The 18,400-nt window shown below is 52.3% G+C and overlaps 9 protein-coding genes across 9 annotated transcripts; 5 read left to right on the forward strand and 4 right to left on the reverse strand.

Annotated features, from left to right (window-relative positions):
* Positions 1-119: 119 nt before the first annotated feature.
* Positions 120-1,291, reverse strand: M436DRAFT_51911 (uncharacterized protein; the record flags this gene model as incomplete). Its single annotated transcript, XM_013569630.1, has 2 exons — positions 120-1,163; positions 1,223-1,291. 2 exons carry the CDS (start codon positions 1,289-1,291, stop codon positions 120-122), a joined length of 1,113 nt encoding a protein of 370 aa, XP_013425084.1.
* Positions 1,292-1,897: 606 nt separating this feature from the next.
* Positions 1,898-2,908, forward strand: M436DRAFT_74847 (RTA1-domain-containing protein; the record flags this gene model as incomplete). The annotated part of the gene is made up of 2 exons (XM_013569900.1): positions 1,898-2,664; positions 2,722-2,908. 2 exons carry the CDS (start codon positions 1,898-1,900, stop codon positions 2,906-2,908), a joined length of 954 nt encoding a protein of 317 aa, XP_013425354.1.
* A 203-nt stretch (positions 2,909-3,111) lies between these two features.
* On the reverse strand, positions 3,112-3,951 carry M436DRAFT_52118 (uncharacterized protein; the record flags this gene model as incomplete). Its single annotated transcript, XM_013569663.1, has 1 exon — positions 3,112-3,951. One exon carries the CDS (start codon positions 3,949-3,951, stop codon positions 3,112-3,114), a length of 840 nt encoding a protein of 279 aa, XP_013425117.1.
* A 732-nt stretch (positions 3,952-4,683) lies between these two features.
* On the reverse strand, positions 4,684-5,535 carry M436DRAFT_74849 (uncharacterized protein; the record flags this gene model as incomplete). Its single annotated transcript, XM_013569901.1, has 1 exon — positions 4,684-5,535. The coding sequence occupies one exon, from the start codon at positions 5,533-5,535 to the stop codon at positions 4,684-4,686; it is 852 nt and encodes a 283-aa protein (XP_013425355.1).
* A 479-nt stretch (positions 5,536-6,014) lies between these two features.
* On the forward strand, positions 6,015-6,675 carry M436DRAFT_52311 (uncharacterized protein; the record flags this gene model as incomplete). The annotated part of the gene is made up of 2 exons (XM_013569694.1): positions 6,015-6,249; positions 6,302-6,675. The coding sequence occupies 2 exons, from the start codon at positions 6,015-6,017 to the stop codon at positions 6,673-6,675; spliced, it is 609 nt and encodes a 202-aa protein (XP_013425148.1).
* A 551-nt stretch (positions 6,676-7,226) lies between these two features.
* M436DRAFT_74851 (NAD(P)-binding protein) lies at positions 7,227-8,159 on the forward strand (the record flags this gene model as incomplete). The annotated part of the gene is made up of 3 exons (XM_013569902.1): positions 7,227-7,650; positions 7,706-7,827; positions 7,881-8,159. 3 exons carry the CDS (start codon positions 7,227-7,229, stop codon positions 8,157-8,159), a joined length of 825 nt encoding a protein of 274 aa, XP_013425356.1.
* Positions 8,160-9,629: 1,470 nt separating this feature from the next.
* Positions 9,630-10,682, reverse strand: M436DRAFT_9342 (uncharacterized protein; the record flags this gene model as incomplete). The annotated part of the gene is made up of 1 exon (XM_013569573.1): positions 9,630-10,682. A coding segment is annotated over one exon (1,053 nt), but the record flags the coding sequence as incomplete, so codon positions are not given.
* Positions 10,683-11,049: 367 nt separating this feature from the next.
* Positions 11,050-12,318, forward strand: M436DRAFT_74853 (NAD(P)-binding protein; the record flags this gene model as incomplete). The annotated part of the gene is made up of 4 exons (XM_013569903.1): positions 11,050-11,163; positions 11,220-11,446; positions 11,507-12,107; positions 12,160-12,318. 4 exons carry the CDS (start codon positions 11,050-11,052, stop codon positions 12,316-12,318), a joined length of 1,101 nt encoding a protein of 366 aa, XP_013425357.1.
* A 1,747-nt stretch (positions 12,319-14,065) lies between these two features.
* M436DRAFT_52129 (uncharacterized protein) lies at positions 14,066-16,255 on the forward strand (the record flags this gene model as incomplete). Its single annotated transcript, XM_013569666.1, has 1 exon — positions 14,066-16,255. The coding sequence occupies one exon, from the start codon at positions 14,066-14,068 to the stop codon at positions 16,253-16,255; it is 2,190 nt and encodes a 729-aa protein (XP_013425120.1).
* Positions 16,256-18,400: the final 2,145 nt, after the last annotated feature.

The raw sequence follows: 18,400 nt of genomic DNA on the forward strand, positions 1-18,400 counted from the left end.
TCGAGTTTTACGGCTGCTCGACTGCTCGACTGCTCGATTCATGGAGATAGCGGATGCTTCGTATGCAAATTTCGCATGATCGCCAGCTCATGGGCCGACGTGTTGGTTGTTATGTCAGATCAAACTTGACTCTCGTTGTAAGATCTGGCGATCTTCATCATCGCAGACAAGTTCCACTCCACGAGCTTCTTGTCGACTTGTGGCAGAGCTTTGTCGATGGCTTGCAGCAAGATTGAATCCCAGTCAGCGCTCCACCATTGATGGCTAGGCGCACCCAGGACAACAGAATAATGCGAAAGTACGAGTAAAGCGTCGACTTCATGGTTTTGCACGCGTTGCCAATAGGCGTCGGACACCATGGTGGGCCAACGGCCTAGATTTGCGACTCCACCTGAGGATGTGGCAAGCTCGCCGTGTATGAACTCCCTGAGTTGATCGATGGCAACGATATCCGCTGGATCTGTGAGACGTGCTCGCAGGATTTGGAAACTACGATCGACTTCAGGTTTCACCATGATTGGGCGTCCGGCGAAGACAGTCTTGATCCATTGTCCTAACGAAGTCCCAGCGAGTGATTCTGGGCTCAAGAGCCACACAGTTTTGCAACCTCTGATTAAACTGAATAGGTCAAGTATCTCATCAAAATCCGGTGGGTCGTCACGAGCGTGTGGTAGTGCAAAGGCCAGAATTGCTAGTATCATGCTGAAGACCATGACAACATTATGGCTGTCTGATTGGCGAACTTGCTCGAGCATGCTTCTGAATAACCGCGTGCCTGAATTTTGATGTGCCAGCGCTCTCGTCGCGTAGATTTGCCGCTCGTTGGGTCGTGTCCGGGCAAGATCCATTGAAGCCAAAGCAAGGATACCATGCATGAGTAAGGGATTACATTGGGCCTGGTTTGGGACCATTTCTTGCCAGATTTCTCGAGCGCCGTGACCAGCAAAGAGGCCAAGAGAAGTTGATACCGTGTAGTGGTGCATCAAGGATAGATCGAGCATATCAAAAGTCGGAGACTGTTCGTATACCAGAGTTGATGCTGTCGAGCCAGCAGGACTAGCACTTGCACTATGCGTTGGGCTAGTGGGAACTTTGAGCTGATCATAGGTACAAACTACGCCTGCTCTCTGGCAGTTGGCGCAATTCGGACGACCTTCATCACACTTGGAAAGACGACTATCAGCAACCAAAAATCTCACGTCACACCGAGCCGCCAGCTTACTTTGATGTGTCTCTTCTTGCAATGCACACATCCACTACGCGACTTTCTGTGAAAACGGCGAGAGGACATTGCGGCCAGCCCTCGCGTGGGGGTTTATGTTGTGAAAATGTGGATAAGGATAAACGCCCAAGACCGATGCCCCTCGGGCTATTTTCTTGCGCAGGTATAGAGGAACATGTCAAGCGGCATGCGCGTCACCGGACAAACTCACCCCCCGTCCATTTGATTTGCTCGGCAGTGATCCTTTGACAAGACCCGCGCGTCCCGACGGAATTAAATTCGTCTGACACCGTGCATCGAAGGAAGCGGCGGGCTCTCTTCCTCCGCTAAATGGCAGTCTCTGACAGCGGAGTACAGGCTATGCGGCGCTTCTCACGTGCAGATCGCGATTTTGGCTCCGGCTGTACGAGAAACGCTCAACGAGGATCGCTCGTAGCTCGTTTACCGCACGCTATCTTCACGAAACGGCAAAAGGATGAGATGAATGTCGCAATGGTGCCCGTCCAGCCCTCCAGGCCAACACATCGCTTATATATCATATCCTGATTACCCCCCGCGATGGGTTTGTTTTCGTCTTGAAGTATTCTTCTCAGCTGCATCCTTGTTGAACCTTCATTTTCAGCCCAGTCGTCATAATCTAACGACACGTAAACAACGTCGTCGCGACTTTCTAAGATGGCTCGCGGTTACTGTACACAAGTCACACCGGAATGTCCGGTAGAAGCAACCACCTATGGATACCGACCTAATCTCGGAGGAGATATTTTCTTCTGTGTCGTGTTCGGAATCCTGTTCCTCGCCCAGCTCTTCCTCGGAATCAAGGCTCGTCTGAAGGGCTTCACCTTTGCTGTTGTCATTGGATGTTTCGGAGAATGTGTCGGTTATATCGGACGACTGATTATGCACAACAACCCTTGGAGTCAAACAGGCTTCAAGATTCAAATTGTCTGCCTGATTCTGTCGCCGTCCTTCCTCGCCGCTGGAATCTACCTCACGATTAAGCATCTGGTCATCCACTTCGGCCCTCAATACTCCAGACTGAGGCCTGGTCTCTACACCTGGATCTTCATCACCGCCGATGCCGCCAGTATTCTCGTCCAGGCTGCTGGAGGTGGTATCGCTGCCGGCGAGCAGCTCGAGTTGGTCAAGATCGGAAACTCGATCATGGTGGCTGGTATCTGCGTCCAAGTCGCTACCATGGCTCTCTGCGGTCTCGTCGCTGCCGACTTCTTCTTCCGCCGCTACAGATCTCGTCAAGCACAAAACAACCTCGATGACCCTATGACCCGCTCCACCCCTGGCTTCAGATTTTACGTTGGCGCCGCGAGTGTTGCCTTTGTCACCGTCTTCATTCGTTCCGTGTACCGTATCCCTGAGATGGTCGGTGGATGGGGCAACCCTCTGATGCAGAACGAGACCGAGTTCCTGATTCTCGACGGAATGTAAGTTACCACTACCAAGATGAACATCAAGAAGCACATTTACTGACATGAATCCAGGATGGTGTGTATCGCCGCCATCGCCCTCACAGTCGCCCACCCCGGAATCTTCTTCCCCGAATTCAAGGAGCACAAGGCGCTCTCGAAGCAGCAAAAGCTGGCAAAGAAGGAGAGCAAGAAAAGCAAGAAGAACAAGAAGGCTCAGGAAGCCGGTCTGGAGCTGTCAAGCAGTGGTGACAGCGTTTAAAGAGATGGTCATCACGATGCATTCTTTTTCTTATACCCTTGATGCGTGTCACGATCGATTTCATTTCCTATACTGGGCAGAAGTGGATAGAGCCCCATGAGTCTGCGATACTATACATAATACAACTCTTCGCAATACCTCTTCCTCTTGCGCTCTTTGTCAGCTGTTCGGACGCTCAACTCCGGTAAACGACACCATGTCCCTCAAGCTCCAAATGACAAGAACTTGGTGACACCGAACGAAAGAAACTCGGTAAGCCCCAGATAGGCGTTCGAAACATTCCACGCAACATCTCCAACAAAGTCGACCACTGCACCCAGCACCATCTTCAACCAAAGTGCTGCGATGATGAGCCAGAGGATAGGATAGAGTCGCTTGTCGGTAGCAGATTTGCTGGCCACGTAATCTGGAGCCTCGTGCTCTGGCAACAACTCGATATCGACGATGTCTGAGGGATCCACTCCAATGATACAGGCACGACAGTATGGTTTACCATTGCGGTCTGTCTGTCCCACAATTCTGACTGGGTGAAGCTCCTCGGGAACACGCAGAATGAATGGGAGAGTGTGGGGTTGGGCTGAAGGTAGGAGGATGTGCGTGACTGAGAGAGTGTGGTCGGTGTTCTTGATGACTTCAGACGTGCCGTACTCGTGGAGGTATGTTGCAAATTTCTCAGGGTTGTTGAAGAGGCGCAGACGGTCAAGAATACAGTCTTCATGATCCGCTTCAAAGTATTCGTCACACCAGTCTTTGGACGCGAGTGCGAAGAGATTGCCATGCCAATCGGAGGCTGGGTGGAAGATGGTGTATCGAGCTTGAAACGTGTAATTCGTGGTGGGATAGTTGTCCGGATACAGAATCTGCTCGGCGCGTTTCTGTTGGATCAAGTTGTACACTGCTTTGGCGAATTCACGTTGGTAATGCAGGTTGCCTTGAACTGTGATCTCAGTGCTCAGAGCTTGCATGTTGGCAGACAGTCTGTCGGCGCGCTTGTCCAGGTTCTCCATGAAACAGATCAAGGTCCAAGTAACCAAGCCGACCATCAGTCCGGTGAACAGCAAGGTATACTTGAATGCATCGAGAGTCTTGGGGACGTTCTGTGTGGTCAGAGCAATGCTGTTGGCGAACTGCCGGAAAGATTTGAGCGTGTCCTGAAGATGGTTGGTGTCGAGCTTCGTCAATCTGTCTGTCACGATGTTGCTTGTACGCTGTATCGATTTGATAGCCTCATGGATAACCTTGACATCGAATTGTTGAAGGTTCTTAGTCGTGGCGTGAACATTTCCAAGAATTCGATCAAGCTGCTTGTTGTCCAGGCGTTTACAAACAGATCCGACACTGTCAGCCGCTTTCGAGAGTGCATTGCGTAACTCTTCCATACCCCGTGGACCGATGGAGTCTAGATGCTGTCTGACAGCAACGAAGAACTCGTCTGCTTTCCAGCCCAACATAGACTGGCCCATGATGATGGCGGTCTTGGAGATTGGTAGGTAAATTGCGAATGGTCCTTGGGTTGTGTGGAAGTGCTAGGACAGATATATGCAGCGATTGCTTGCTAGTCATGATGTATGCGACAATGCAGCGACAAGCAACGAGACAGATCCAGACGCAAACATGAAACTGCCAAAAGCCGTGCGATCTGCTTCAAGTAGGGTTCATTGTACAGATGGGGGGAAACAAGTCGACAGAGTCTTATTCGAACAAGTCTGATTTACATCTTTAGTATGTACAAGTGAAACCGGTGCAGGATTGCCCAACCAGTAGTAATGCTTCAATCAATTCTCAATGTAGCCTGTAGTAGCAATTGACATCATAAACACCACGATCAAGCTAATCAGGGGCCAAATGAAAGGCCAGTATGTCTTTGGCTTCTTTGGCGAAGAATCAACGTCTTTCATATCCACGCCCAGGGGCATGCCTTTGATGTGACCACGACATAACGCTTTGCCACTGTAATCTCTTTGACCGCGAATCTTGAGAGGTAGAAGAGCTGTATCAGAGCGAAGATCGGTAAGGAAGTCGTAGCGGTGAGCTGAAGGAAGCAAGATGTATATGACAGCGCTGAACTCGGGATCTTGACGAAGAGTGCGAAGATGCTCAATGAGTGCTGGAAGATCATCATAGACACCACCGAACCCTTTGATAGAAACGTCCTCAGCATGGAAAGAGGCATGCCAGTCGTTTCCAGGATGATAGACAAAGTAGACAGCATCCTGTGGGTCGTTCAAGTATTCTTTGCTGTGCAAGACATGCTGGTATTCAATGAACCTGTGGACCGCACCAGCGAACTGAGTCTGATAATGGATATTCTTCTGAATCTCAGTCACGTCACTAAGGTTCCTCAGGCTCTTGCGGACATGGTGAATGAATCGTCCCAACCTCCTGATCAGCAAAGCGCCAACCACGATAGCAAGCACAATGTAGATCTGTGTGAAAAGCAGGGTCGCCTTGGCATTGTAGATCAGGTGAGCAAGATCCTGTCCTTTGAGATCTCCGGACAAGTCAACGAGAGTCGTAGCAGCTTGCTGAAACGCGTCGAGGCTGCTGTCCAATCGACCAGGCTTGATATTGTCGAGGTGCTGCTTGACAACGACGAAGAAGTCGTCAGCTTTCTTGCCGAGAATCATCGTAAGTATGATTCAATTCCCAGCCTTGGTGGGTCGATGTCGTGCGGTGTTTGCAGGGATCCAGATGTAAGTTGGCAGCGTATTCAGTTGAGAACTTTGGCTTCGTGTGGTGTTCGCGGAGTGCCCGCAAGGATTTCTATCGCACGTAGCTATTTTCAGCTTGAACACGTTCTCAACACGTCTTATAGGCTGTGGTTGCATGTTAAGGTTCGACCAGCGCCACTCCGGCAATAAAAGCGCAACGCATGTGCGGCTGGGAAAGCCTGGAGCGACGCTCTTGGCAGGTACGGTGACGTTCCGTTTGGCGGCCGTGCCTTCCTCACCGACCTCCCTACCTTTTGCGCCTGTACAAGAATATAAACTCTGCTCAATCCTTCCGTTTGAGAACACTCATAACTTCTTCCTCCCATCGCACAACCCTACAAAGACACAGATTGCCTCATCAATCACTTCACATTACAATCTACAACTATATCACCATGTACACCTCAATCAAGACTCTGGCCGCAGCCGTTGCTCTGCCTCTTGTGGCAGCCCTGCCTCTCAGCCAGCGTGCCGAGGCCGCTTTCGACAGCACCAAGCCTTTCACCCTCCACACTGAAGTCGCCAATGGCACTTCTGCATTGAACAACCTGTACTTGACGTCTTTCCACGTCGGTGCTGCTCAGAACACCGTTGTGGGCAGTGCCAATAGCAGTCAGGCTATCGGATGGAGTAAGTCTTAGCGGTGATTCTCAGATCGGACGGCAATACTAACGACATACAGCTCTCTCAGACTCGATCCTACAGCAGCCCATTGCACTTCAGGGCGCCCCTGCCGGCTTCGCATACAATCTCAGTCTACCTTTGGCGGCTCCTTACGGATCCGATGCTCCTTCTGGCTACGAGATTGTTTCCTTGGGTGTCACTGGTGTAGCTACCACCGGCTTCTACTTCAAGGACTCCGCTCTTGCCTGGTCCGGCTCGAACGCTACGACCGCGCCCAAAGCTTTCGACGGCTGCTTCGCTGTGTGCCAAGTCAACGGTACCGCTCCTTACTTCACTCTTGGACGCCAATTCCAGCTGTTCTGGAAGGAGAACAACGCTTCGACCAGCTCTCATTGTGCTGATGTCAAGCTGGTCGGAGCCAACCTCGCCTAGACGGAGGACTGTTGAGCTGGGAGGAAATCAGGAGATGACGATAGATGACTGCAAAAGTCAAGCATAGCATGTGGGAGCCGGACGCATCAAGCATTGAGCCCTAATGGCGGAAGCATACGCATTACAAAGACGGAGTTACGACTTACTCTCCGCTTCACGAACACGTCTAGATAAAGATTAATGATAACGACACTTCTTACGACCTATTGCTTGAAGTCTGATGTGCGTATGTGGTGTCAAAGAAGAATTTGAAACATGAAATCAAGTCGGGCTGCTTTCTCCCGAACTCTCACGGAAAGAAAGCCGTCTGCCCCGCCAGTCCCAGGTACCCCCACCATCCCTTCAAAGCTTCCCAAGGTTCACAAGGACAGACAAATTAGGCTGAATGGCAGGGCTGACTATCTCCCTGTCCTGTCTGTATCGTCATGCTTCTGCTCGGTCTTTTCCAAACCTCGCTCTGTACTTCCAGCCATTTTGATATTCGAATACACCTCGATACACAGAAGACACCAAACTACGCACCTAACTGATACCATCAACCGCCGCCCACCATGTCCATGACCCTCGAAGAAGCCCAAGTGCCCCGCCAGCCAAACCCAGTTCCATCTGGCCCGGACAATGTGCTCGAGCAATTCAACCTGAAAGACCGCGTTGTTGTCGTGACAGGAGCTGCTGAAGGCATTGGCGGTGCCGTGGTCGACTCCATGGCCGAAGCTGGTGCCAATGTAGCACTCTGGTACCGTAGCAACGACAAGGCCATCACGAAAGCCGAAGAGCTAGCAAAGAAGCATGGAAATAAGTTCAAGGCATACCAGATCGAGATCTCCGACCCGGACAAGGTGAAAGAACTGGTCGCTAAGGTTGTAGAGGACTTTGGAAGACTGGACGTTATGGTTGCGAATGCCGGTATGGCTATTTCGAAGCCGATCCTGGAGACCAGTGTGGAGGAGTACAAGAAGCAGTTTGCGGTCAATGGTAAGAGGAAGCCAGTGTGGAAGGGCGAAGTACAGCAATGCTGACGTGACGACAGTTGACGGTGTCTTCTACTGTGCCAAATATGCCGGAGAGCAATTCAAGAAGCAAGGCAAGGGTAACTTGATCATCACGTCGAGTATCTCAGCACACATCGTCAACGTGCCAGTGGACCAACCTGTAAGCAGATATTCTTCTCACATCTTCATGCTCTTCCTGACAGACATTCCCAGGTCTACAACTCCACAAAGGCAGCCATTACTCACCTAGGCAAGTCTCTAGCTAGAGAATGGCGCGAGTTCGCTCGAGTTAACATCGTCTCGCCTGGCTTCTTCAACACCAAGATGGGAGCGGGAGAAAGCGTCATCAACGAAGCCTACCGCATGACACCCATGGGCAGACAGGGTGATGTCAGAGAGATCAAGGCTCTCTATCTGTACCTTGCTAGTGATGCTAGCAGTTATCAGACCGGTAGTGATACTGTCATCGATGGAGGTTACATCTTGCCTTGAGGAGGAGGCGAGCAGTTGAAGATCAATGATGTATAGATGGCGAAGCTGCTGTAGCAACCATTGTACAAAAGGATGTCGAGAGAAGACTTGCCTGTCCGCCGACTTGATCATCCCAATGGCATCAGACACGAGACGGTTGTTAGGCAGCAAGCATACGCACGCATGACCCCGTCTACGATAAAGTGATCATCACCCTCCAACGTTGCAAGAAAGATCCACTCTTCCATCCTTCCCTCGTGTGACCGCTTCTTCATCATGAGACTCGTTCGTAGCTTTCACATGATTCGTAATCCTACTTGCTCTAGCGGACCAACCCTCCGCCAACGATCCAAGATTCACATGCTATCACCAAAAGTCGATGGAACATCATCTACCCGCAATCGATCGATTGGCGAACCCTTCCACACCGTTAGCAGAGACAGTTGTAGCAGGTATAAACAGGGATTAGAAGCAGACCGGTTGGAGCTTAGGAGGCTATATTTAACAAAGGGCGGTGGCATATGATGTAGAAAAGATGATGCACGTCCCGTTTGATGGGTTAATTTCCACAGACATCACTGCAATCGCGATCGTTTTTTCTCGTTTGCTGATGATGTCGTGCTCTCCGCAGTTTCACCTGGTCGTTTGAGAAGCTGGTGAACGGTGCTGACACGGTGTGAGAAACGGGTGTGACGTGTGAGAAAGATGAGGTGGGTGGTAGAGGTAGAGGGGGAGGGGGAGGGGAACGTGGTGAGGGGATCAGGGTCGTACTCGCAACGATGGTTTTTGAGCGTGAGATTGACATAGCGACGGCTATGTGAGGTTTGTTCTCCCAAACTCTTCTTCGTACAGTAGCTGTACTGCTGAATAGTAGATCGGGATATAGAGTTGTGCATCTCTGGGTGCTGTAAGGTATTAAATAATATCTTGAGTTTTGTGCTTTACTCTTTGGCTTGCTTGCACCAAGAGCATGGCAACTTTGGCTCTTCCTCACCGAAAAATGGGGCGATCGATGACAACGAGATATATTGAATGGGTGGTTCATACAAGATAATTATGAACTATTTCCACACTATCGTACACTCGTGCTATTGGAGCTGTGAGAAGCCATCAATACCAGTCGTCCTAAGATGGTACATCCAGCTCCTTGGCCAGCTGACTCTGCCGCGCTCTTCGTCTGACCGTCTCATCATTATTCTTGTTGTGTCTTTCTCTGCTCCTTCGCTCTCGCGACCACTCTCTCTGCTCAGCGGCTCTGAGCTCCTCGCCAGCAGCAGCCAGCCTTTCCTCCTCCGTCATCAGCTCTTCCGGCTTGGTCTGCCGTGAAGCTTGTCTCGAAGGCTTTGGTCTTGCAGCAGCAGCGGGCGATTTGTCAGCTCGCGTTTCGCGTTTGTTAGTGGATGGATCTCTGCTGCGCTCACGGTTGCGAGGCGTAGAAGCTGAAGCTGCCGCGTCCATCTCTGCGTCTGATAGAATGGCTTCCTCGGGAACCTCGTCGGTGCCTCCACGGACGTTCTTCTTACGCGGCCATAGTGAGGGGAGGACAATCTGCTGGAAACGAGGTTCCACGCAGCGTTCGTCGAACCAAGCATGAATACGCTGTTCTACCAATTGAGCGATTTTGGGTACGTCTTGCAGACGAGCGCGGGAGCCGATCAGAGAGTGTACAGAAAGGTCCAATCGATAGTCGTCGAGGAAGGTGAAAGTTAGGGTAGTCGGCGAGGCTGATGGGTTTGCGGAGGATGACTCGGACTCGTTGACGGGAGCATCTGGTTGTTGCGAAGGGGTAAAGGAGAGGGAGAGAGTACCAGAGAAGCGGACAACCGAGACAGCCAAAGCGACAGGCAGGACGGCGGAGAAAGGCTTGGGATAGTTCAGGACGAGTTTTGTCTCGATGCCCAAGGTGACGACGTCTGAAAGATCGACGTCCATACGTGCTTGCAATCTGCTCTCGCCCAATCCTCCTCTGTTCGCACCCTTCCTAGTAGGCATGGGTTTGACGGGTTGACCATTTTCGTCGACAGGGATGACTCTACAGTTACTGAAGATTGGGAATTCTTCTCCCAACGAGATCTCGGTCACCTTGATCTCATCGATGAAGTGTGGTCGTTGTCCACCATTAAGAGCGGTTGTGAGGGAATTCAGCACGGCATCTCCTTCGAGGGCGTCTGCGCGCAGCTGGGAGATTGTCTGCGCAATCAAGACATTGAACCAGTCCAGACTCTCAGGCTGGTGTCCATCGACATTGTAGTAGGTCTTTTCCAAGATCTGGTCTGTCGTGAGAACGGAGCCACCGGACGAGATGTTTCGTGGAGCGAGGACAGCAGCGGAACTGCGTTTGCGAAGACGGAGGTCGGACAAGGAGCGACGGCGCAAGGACGAGGCATGCGAGAGGGTTCGTTGGCGGCGGAGGGCTGCTCGAGTTGCTGCGCGACTGTCGGCCGTCGGGGGCTCGCCGAAGATGAAGAACTTGATCAAAAATATCAGGATCAGGGCCAGTGTCAATTGGCCCAGAACGAAGCCTTGAGCAAAGGACGCACTGCTTCCCGACTGCGCTGCAGGCGATGCCGCTATACTAGAGTCAGTGACGCCTTGCGGAACGCGATTGGATGAGTGCTACCGTACCGTATGCCGCTTGCTTTGCCTTGGACATGTTCAGGCAGCTTCCTCGACCTAGCTCAAACAGCCAGAAGCCTCTGTCGCATGTGCAACTCTCGACGTGTCGAAAAGATATATTGCATGACGCACTTTGTCTTGTCGATAAGAGCACCCCGGTACGCCAGCCAGCGGCCAATCCACGCGGGGGTCCGACAAATGCTTCATTCTGCTCTATAATGTATTATATCGCCATAGATTGTTTTTCGTACTCACAGGCCGGTTATCTTCCCCTATATATCTCACTGCAGGTCGAATGGCTGCTTCGAGAGACTACCCGTCTCCATCAACCGCAACCTCTGGTCTGACCTTGCCCTCAACATGTGATCCTCCCGGAGAGGACAACCCTCCCGTCCAGAAAACATGGATTGTCCGTCTTTGTCGCATCTCCTTGCCTAGGTGCTGCATGCTGATGCGTTGTTACAGGTCTTCGGTGCTACTGGCCATATGGGCCGCTCCATCGTCAAGACGTGTCTCTCTCATGGCGACAAGGTCACTGCTGTTGGCCGTGTTGGCGAGCACACGCTTGAGCAGATGCAAGGCTGGCACGACTCTTGTCTCGGCCTCTTGTGCGATGTGAGAGTATCTAAAACAGTCGACTCTGTCATTCAGAACACAATTCGCCATTTCGGCGCCGTGGACGTCATTGTCAAGTCAGTATACCTCCTCGAATCTCCTACACATCCTCGATCTCATCGTTGATGCCACCGCAGCTGCACTGGTTACGGCGTCATTGGGGCCTGTGAAGACCAAGATGTTTGCGATCTTCGTGCACAATTCGAGACAAACTTCTTCGGCTGTCTCAACATTGTCCAGCAGTCTCTTCCCTACTTTCGGAAACGCAACGCAGGCCGATATCTCATTTTTTCTTCAACCTCCGGCGCACTCGGTGTCCCGGGCCTCGGTCCCTATTGCGCAACCAAATATGCCGTCGAAGGGTTGATTGAAAGCTTGCTCTACGAAGTCGATGCTTTCAACATCAAGGCCACCCTCGTCGCCCCAGGTCATCTCCGTCTCGACGAACCCACGGGACTGGATGACAAGGGTTCGGACTCAGCTGACAAGAGCCGCCTGCCAACCTATGGCCATTTCCTGGTCAAGTCGCCGTCTCAGCCTTACGAGAGCCAGAATGCTCCTGCCGCTCACGCCAAGCGGGTGGTGCAATGGCTCAGCAACAAGCAGCCCACCAGTGCTGTCAAGAGCGCCGAACTTACCTGGCAATTAGGTCATTGTTCATTTCCACCATTGCGCCTACTATTGGGTAGTTTCGCTGTTGAGAGTATCCGCGATCGATTGCGCTGCATCATAGAGGAGGTGAGTGACCCAGTAAGCGCACTATTATACATCTATTGATAGTCGTGTACAGATCGAAGATTGGAAACATCTAAGCTTTCCTCGCGCCGATGAGAGAGACCAGCAGACACCGCAACCTGCAGGGGAAGACTCGACGTCACAGCACCAACTGACACCGGGCGATGAAATTGCTGAAGTCGCAGATGGGGACATGGAAATCGACGAAGGCTAATACCATACCGATGCAGAACCTTTCTTTGCTTTTTCCTTCTCGAAGGGAACCTGAACATGTCAAGAATTATTGAGCTTCGGCTTCCCCAAGTTTGAGAAATCTATGGATGCCTAACGCCGGTAGTTTCAGCGCGGACCCAGCATGATTCAAGCGGCTACTACGTAGGCGGTAAAGAATCGAGAGCTACTACGGCAAGCATGAACAGTTTGTTGAGCATGAGCACGCATCGATGTCGAGAGGTCACGCTGGCGGACGGCTAGCGAAGGAGAACAACGCCCTTTGATCCGAGATGACCGAGTGGCGAGAGAAGGGAATGATGTTCAAAAATGGTCTGGGTCATTGGTCGTGGGAAGTTGGGATAAAACGGCGACACGTAGGGGATGAGGCTGTCAAGCGCGCGCGTTGCCGACGAAGGAAAAATGGTCTTTTACCCAGAGAGTAGTGACCAGCCGACCTCCTTAACTACATATCTTTGGCTTTGCTGGAAGGTCGAGGCCGGCTTGGTGTGGAAAGAAATGTTGTATCGGTCGATAGTCGTACACGCGGAATGTACGCCAAACTCGAGTTCACCAGAGGTAGCATACGGCTTCGGCGCTTAACGTCTTCCCCTGATTCAACTCTCGGCCTCTCGCACAACTCTCTTCTCGATACATCTCGGCAGACGAAGTAGGGTTGGGTAGCAGGAAAGATGGAACAAGGAGCGGGTTTTGGATGTTGGCATCGAGCCGCTGTTGGCACATGGAACAGAGAGGGGGTCGAAGAATCTCGATGTCGGTTCACGAGGCTTCATGCAAGCAAGGCGGAGTAAAAGACACGGTTAGGGAAGTGTTCAAGGGCAATGCATAATTAAAGTGTCTGGCCTGTGCTGCCGCAATCTTGCCAGTCTGTGAGCCAATCGATAGGAACAGGACGGACGGACTCCGACAAGAAGTAACAGACGAGCGGCTAGCGTCCAAGCACATGCAAGGCATTCCAAAGAATGACATCAATGGCTACGCTCGGGAAGGAGCGAGACTTGACATGCCCCGCCGGTTGACGAGACGGATTGCATGTCGTGCAGATTGTGCAAGATAGAGGACCAGAGACGGCTGAGGTTGTGAAAAGATGGGCAGAAGGGAAGGATGCGCTGGGGAAGAGGTGCAGCTGAGAGAGCGGCAGACGAAAGCTTGCCGTGTCAACAAAGTCATAAACAAAAGACCCTCGTCTGCCGGCAGTAGTCGTCTGCAGGTTTCTTCTCGCACCTCGCACAGTGTACCACCAGCGCGGTCAGTTTTCCCATTGTTCACCGCTTGCACTTCTGGCGTGACGCGGATTGACAATTGGCGTGGTCGATCGCTGTCCGACTCTCAGATCTCGTTCTGATCGCTGGCCCGAGCTCGTGATTGGGAGCAAGGCAGGGCGGTTTTCCTTAACGCCCAAGCGTGAGGCACCCCTTCTGCCCTTAACGGGTGCAATCTTAGTCGCAAGCCTGTAAGGGCCTGCCGGCGGTCTTCGTGCCCACCAAGCTCCTTTTCCTGCAGAAAGACTTGCAGAAAGATTAAAAAAAGGCTGTACCCCAAGACTGAAGCGGCCTGTTCAACTCGAAGCGCACCAAACGGACTAGCACAAAGCACGCCAAGCCCGACCACTTTCTCCATCTTTTGGCTTGTCTGACCTCGAAACACACGCAAAGCTCAGCTCCGTCCCTCTCTGTCGGACGCACTCTAGCAGTTCCCTCCACTTAGATTTCACTCTGCACACCTGGTCCATGGCGTCGACGCGTCGGACGACTTACCACCAGCTCAACATCTACCACGATCCCGTGCCGGTTCTGCCGTCCACGACTTTCCAAGATCTCCCACAGGATTCGGTCGAGGCAGCCCTTCTAAGCGCCCTTGGCCAACAACCTTTCAGACAACCGGGCTTCTTGCTCAGTCCCTCGCACAACTCGCCCAGCTTTGCTCTTCCGAGAAAGCACTCGAGCTCGCCCGACGGTCCTTTCGGCAGACGCTCGCTCCACAGCATCTCGGTTCCCTCTCCGCTGCAATCAGCCTTTCTCTCCGACTCACCCGTAAAACCGGGTTTCTTCTCAGCCATGAACACCCTGAACAAGGAGAACATGATGCCCTACGACCACCACCTCTACGCCGCCCAAAAGGCCGTGCCTATCAAGCGCGCACTCGCCGACAAGACCACAAAGAAGCCAGTCAAGGCCACAGAGCAATACGACTTTGTCCTGCCTGAGCCCGAAGAGATGCCGTCAGTCCACGACGACGGAAACAAGCCCACCTTCAGCTACGCAACCCTCATTGGCATGGCCATCCTGCGCGCACCCAACCGCCGCCTCACACTCGCCCAGATCTACAAGTGGATCTCGGACAACTTCAAGTACTACCGCGCGTCCGAGACTGGCTGGCAGAACAGCATTCGTCACAACCTGAGCTTGAACAAGGCTTTCATCAAGCAGGAGCGTCCCAAGGATGACCCTGGTAAGGGCAACTACTGGGCAATCGAGCCTGGTATGGAGCGTCAGTTCTGCAAGGACCGTCCTTTGAAGAAGGTCCAGATCCCCTCCGAGATGATGCCTCTGCAGACTCTTCCCAGCAACGCCCCCCGTCCAGTCACCACCCCTGCAATTGGCCGCTTCGCTCTCGGCCCCAACCCTGTCAAGAAGACCGACACCAAGGCTGTCGACTCCGCCTCGTTCCCTCAGGACCACTTCTCCTCCGACGGCACCATCCCTGCCAGCGATCCCGCTCTTCAAGATGACGAACTTGCCATGCCTCCTCCCGCCGCACGCGCTTCTATGCGTTCTTCTCCTCCTCCTGCCTTCGGCTCATCTCCTCCACCCATGCAAGACACCCCTCCTCGCGCTTCACGCCTACGTTTCCCTACCGACACCCACTCCGGCGGCGCTCGTAAGCGTAAATTCAACGCTCCTCAGGACAGTGGTTACTACTCTTCGATTGAATCGTCGGCTGTCAGAAACCCTACCATCTCGCACGTCGCTCTCACTTCCGATGCCGACCCAGACCACCGCCGCATCAAGCGCGGCCGCGCCGAAGAGGAAATTGCACGCATTCGCAGCTCATCGTACGACAGTCCCACAAAGAAGACCGCTCTCCACAAGCGCAAGCCTTCTGTCCACTTTGAGTACACTTCTCCCCAGCGTCCAACCTCGTCTGCTGCAGCTGTTGCTCCCTTGACCCCCGCTGTTGTCTTCAAGCGTCCGGCCAAGCCCCCACAATCATGCTCGCCTAACACCAGTCTGCGTAACCACCGCAACAACATCAAGGCATTCCTCGGCGAATCTCCTGCAAAGAGCTGGACTCCTCTGGTCCCATTCTCCCCTGCTTTTAACCTCGACGAGTTTACTCCCGCCAAGGACCTTACTCCCTGGCGCCCATCTAACGACAACAACGATGTCTTCGATGAGAATGCTACTATCGACGACCTCAGCGCTCGCGGAAGCCCTGGCAAGAAGCGTCCTCGCATTGAACGTGCAGTCACCTCCACTGGTGTCCTGGCTGACATCACTTCGGGCAAGGGCAATGCTATGGCTTTCGACAGCCCATTCAACTTCCACTTCACGCCCTTGAAGGCTAATCACCCTGCTCAGCTGCGCTCCCCTGTCATGCTCGGCTCACCTCTAAAGCGCGTGACTATGGCTCCTCCTTCCACAGGTGTTTCCGACAACACTGTCAGTGCACCTGAGTGGCTGGACCTGTCTCTCGACAACTACTTCCCTCAGCACAACGGACAGGAGCTGTTCGGACTGGGCATCCAGGATGACATCTTTGACGAGCAGGGTCTCGACATCCTCCAAGAGTTTGGCAAGATTGGATCCAAGCAACAGCCTCAGCTCCAGCCTACCAACACTGGAAGCAACAGCACAGGCAGCCCCGCCAAGCGCTCTCAGCGCCCCAGCATCAGCAGAAGCATCACCTCGAGATTCTAGACTCGACACGACAAGGCCCGGAGCCTCTACATATCCCAACGTATAGATTGCGCAGGATACTGATCATGAACATCAAACTACGATACCCACGACTACGAGGCTGTGTTAGCAGCACGAACAGTCAACAACCCTGCATACGAAACGAACAAATGGAGAAAAGAGGAGGACTCCCGATGAGACGATACAAAAAGTGTTTCTAAGGTGTGGATTTTGTGATTTTTCTTGTGCCTTCTGTACGAAGTCTTTGGTTTTTTCTGTTTTCTGGATGTTTCTGCTTTTTTTTTTTCTCAGGAGTTTATTGACGATTAGGTCTGGGAACGAGATGGAAACGGCACGAAGGATATGGGCTGGAAACCTGCATTGCGCTCGGAGTTTGGTTTCGTTTGCCTTTCTGGCAAAGTATGCATATCGGGCGGATGGTTTTCTTTTGCACATTCTCCATGGACAGCATGCATTAATGAGTTGTATGAACCTTTTTTACTCTGATTACCTTCTTTCCAACACTCGTCTCACAAGATCGGGACATGCGTCTAAAGAGAGTCCTACAGCGTGACACCCCTTCTCGGATAGATATCTGTTCGTAAAATCATTGTGCTTTCTAACAGGTACTTATAGATACAGCACAACTCGAAAGGTGATCATTGATCATCAGAGTACCCGGCTCGAAGGAAATCACGAGGTTGAACCGGCTGACCAGCCTGCACATCTCTTCGGTTCCAATTCAAATTCACAAGACCATTGTGTATTTCGTCAACGACCAACACATTTGACATAAGGACATGTCACAAAGGGAGAGATGAAATGCCCCGTAACCGCTCTCTCCATCTGAAATGGAAGCCTCGTGCACTTGTTCCGTCACCTATCTAACCCCCAATGCCAGCAGCGAACACATGGCAGACAGGCATGCCGATATCGACCCGATGCGCGACTATACAGGCATCGGGGGTCCATGCAGACTCGCTGCTGGCAGAGCGAGCGGCGGCGCGGTGCCATTACTGAGGACTCTGAATGGCCCTTTCGTTGGTAGAGCGACTGACAGGATGATAAGAACAGAAAAGGGTTGAATTGGTATGTAGGAAGATGATGTTATATACTTTGTAACTCAGAGCTGAGGCAAGAGCGGTTTCCTCAGATCAAGTGTATTCGAGTTCTCATGGTCCCAAGCGGTCTGGTTCTGAACAGAGCTTTTTTTGAGCAAAGCTAAGTCGATCCGAGGTCCTCGCGAAAGAAGGGTATCAATAGTCTCTTGAGTGATCATCACTGGAATGGCCACTTTACATCTCCTCGTAGCTTTCGAAAAGAGGGAGTGCAGAAAGACAGAAGTTACCGAGGCATGAAGGGATACGTACGAGGATATGTACGCGTGACGATCAGTTGTCGATGACAGATTTGAAGCAGCAGAGTAATGAGCAGAGCTTCACGCTTCCCTGTGCAGTCCGAATTGACGGCGGCAATGGCTGTCTGTATCCAAGAGCCTTGTATGGATGTTGGCGACAGAGAGAAACGATGGAGGACAAAAGACAGCTCCACCAAAGGAAGCAGGCACAGTAAGCCAACTGTCAAGCCTTCAGTAAGCTTATGCTAGACCTGCGCCTCCAGAGCGTTGGATGAACGCTTTCCCCATCGGGAGCGAGGGGTAAAAAGGCAAGACCGCACATGTCCACGGCGTGCGCTGCCCTTTTTGTGAGCCAGATGCGTTGATCGAAAGGCTAAAAGCGCCCATGTACCTGTGGAAGTAGCAAAGGGGTACGACTCTCCAGATTGATTGAATTGGGAGAGGACAATCTCCAGACGTGGTACGATCAAGAGTCAATGACGGGGAATGACAGACAGCGCAGGCAATTTGAGAGGTCAAGATCGGGGTTTGCAAGGGACAAGCAGACGGCGGAACGCGGTGCGAAATAGGAGATGGGACTTTCATGAATCAGCGCCGAGGCACAGCGTTCTCTTTGTTCTCAGCGTCACCAGCGAGGGATCGCCGAGAAAAGGATGGATTTGGACCAATCAAAAGTGGCAAATATCGTCTTATGGGGCAGCGGGAGGGCGTTTGCCGTGACCGGTGGGCGTTCGGAGTCTCGAATCGAGAATGCTTCATTCCCGCTGCTTCCAAGCCGGCGCTCGATCAAAATTACACATCACTACGCC

Source organism: Aureobasidium namibiae (genome assembly GCF_000721765.1).
Source record: "Aureobasidium namibiae CBS 147.97 unplaced genomic scaffold scaffold_14, whole genome shotgun sequence".
Taxonomy (NCBI): Eukaryota; Fungi; Ascomycota; class Dothideomycetes; order Dothideales; family Saccotheciaceae; genus Aureobasidium; species Aureobasidium namibiae.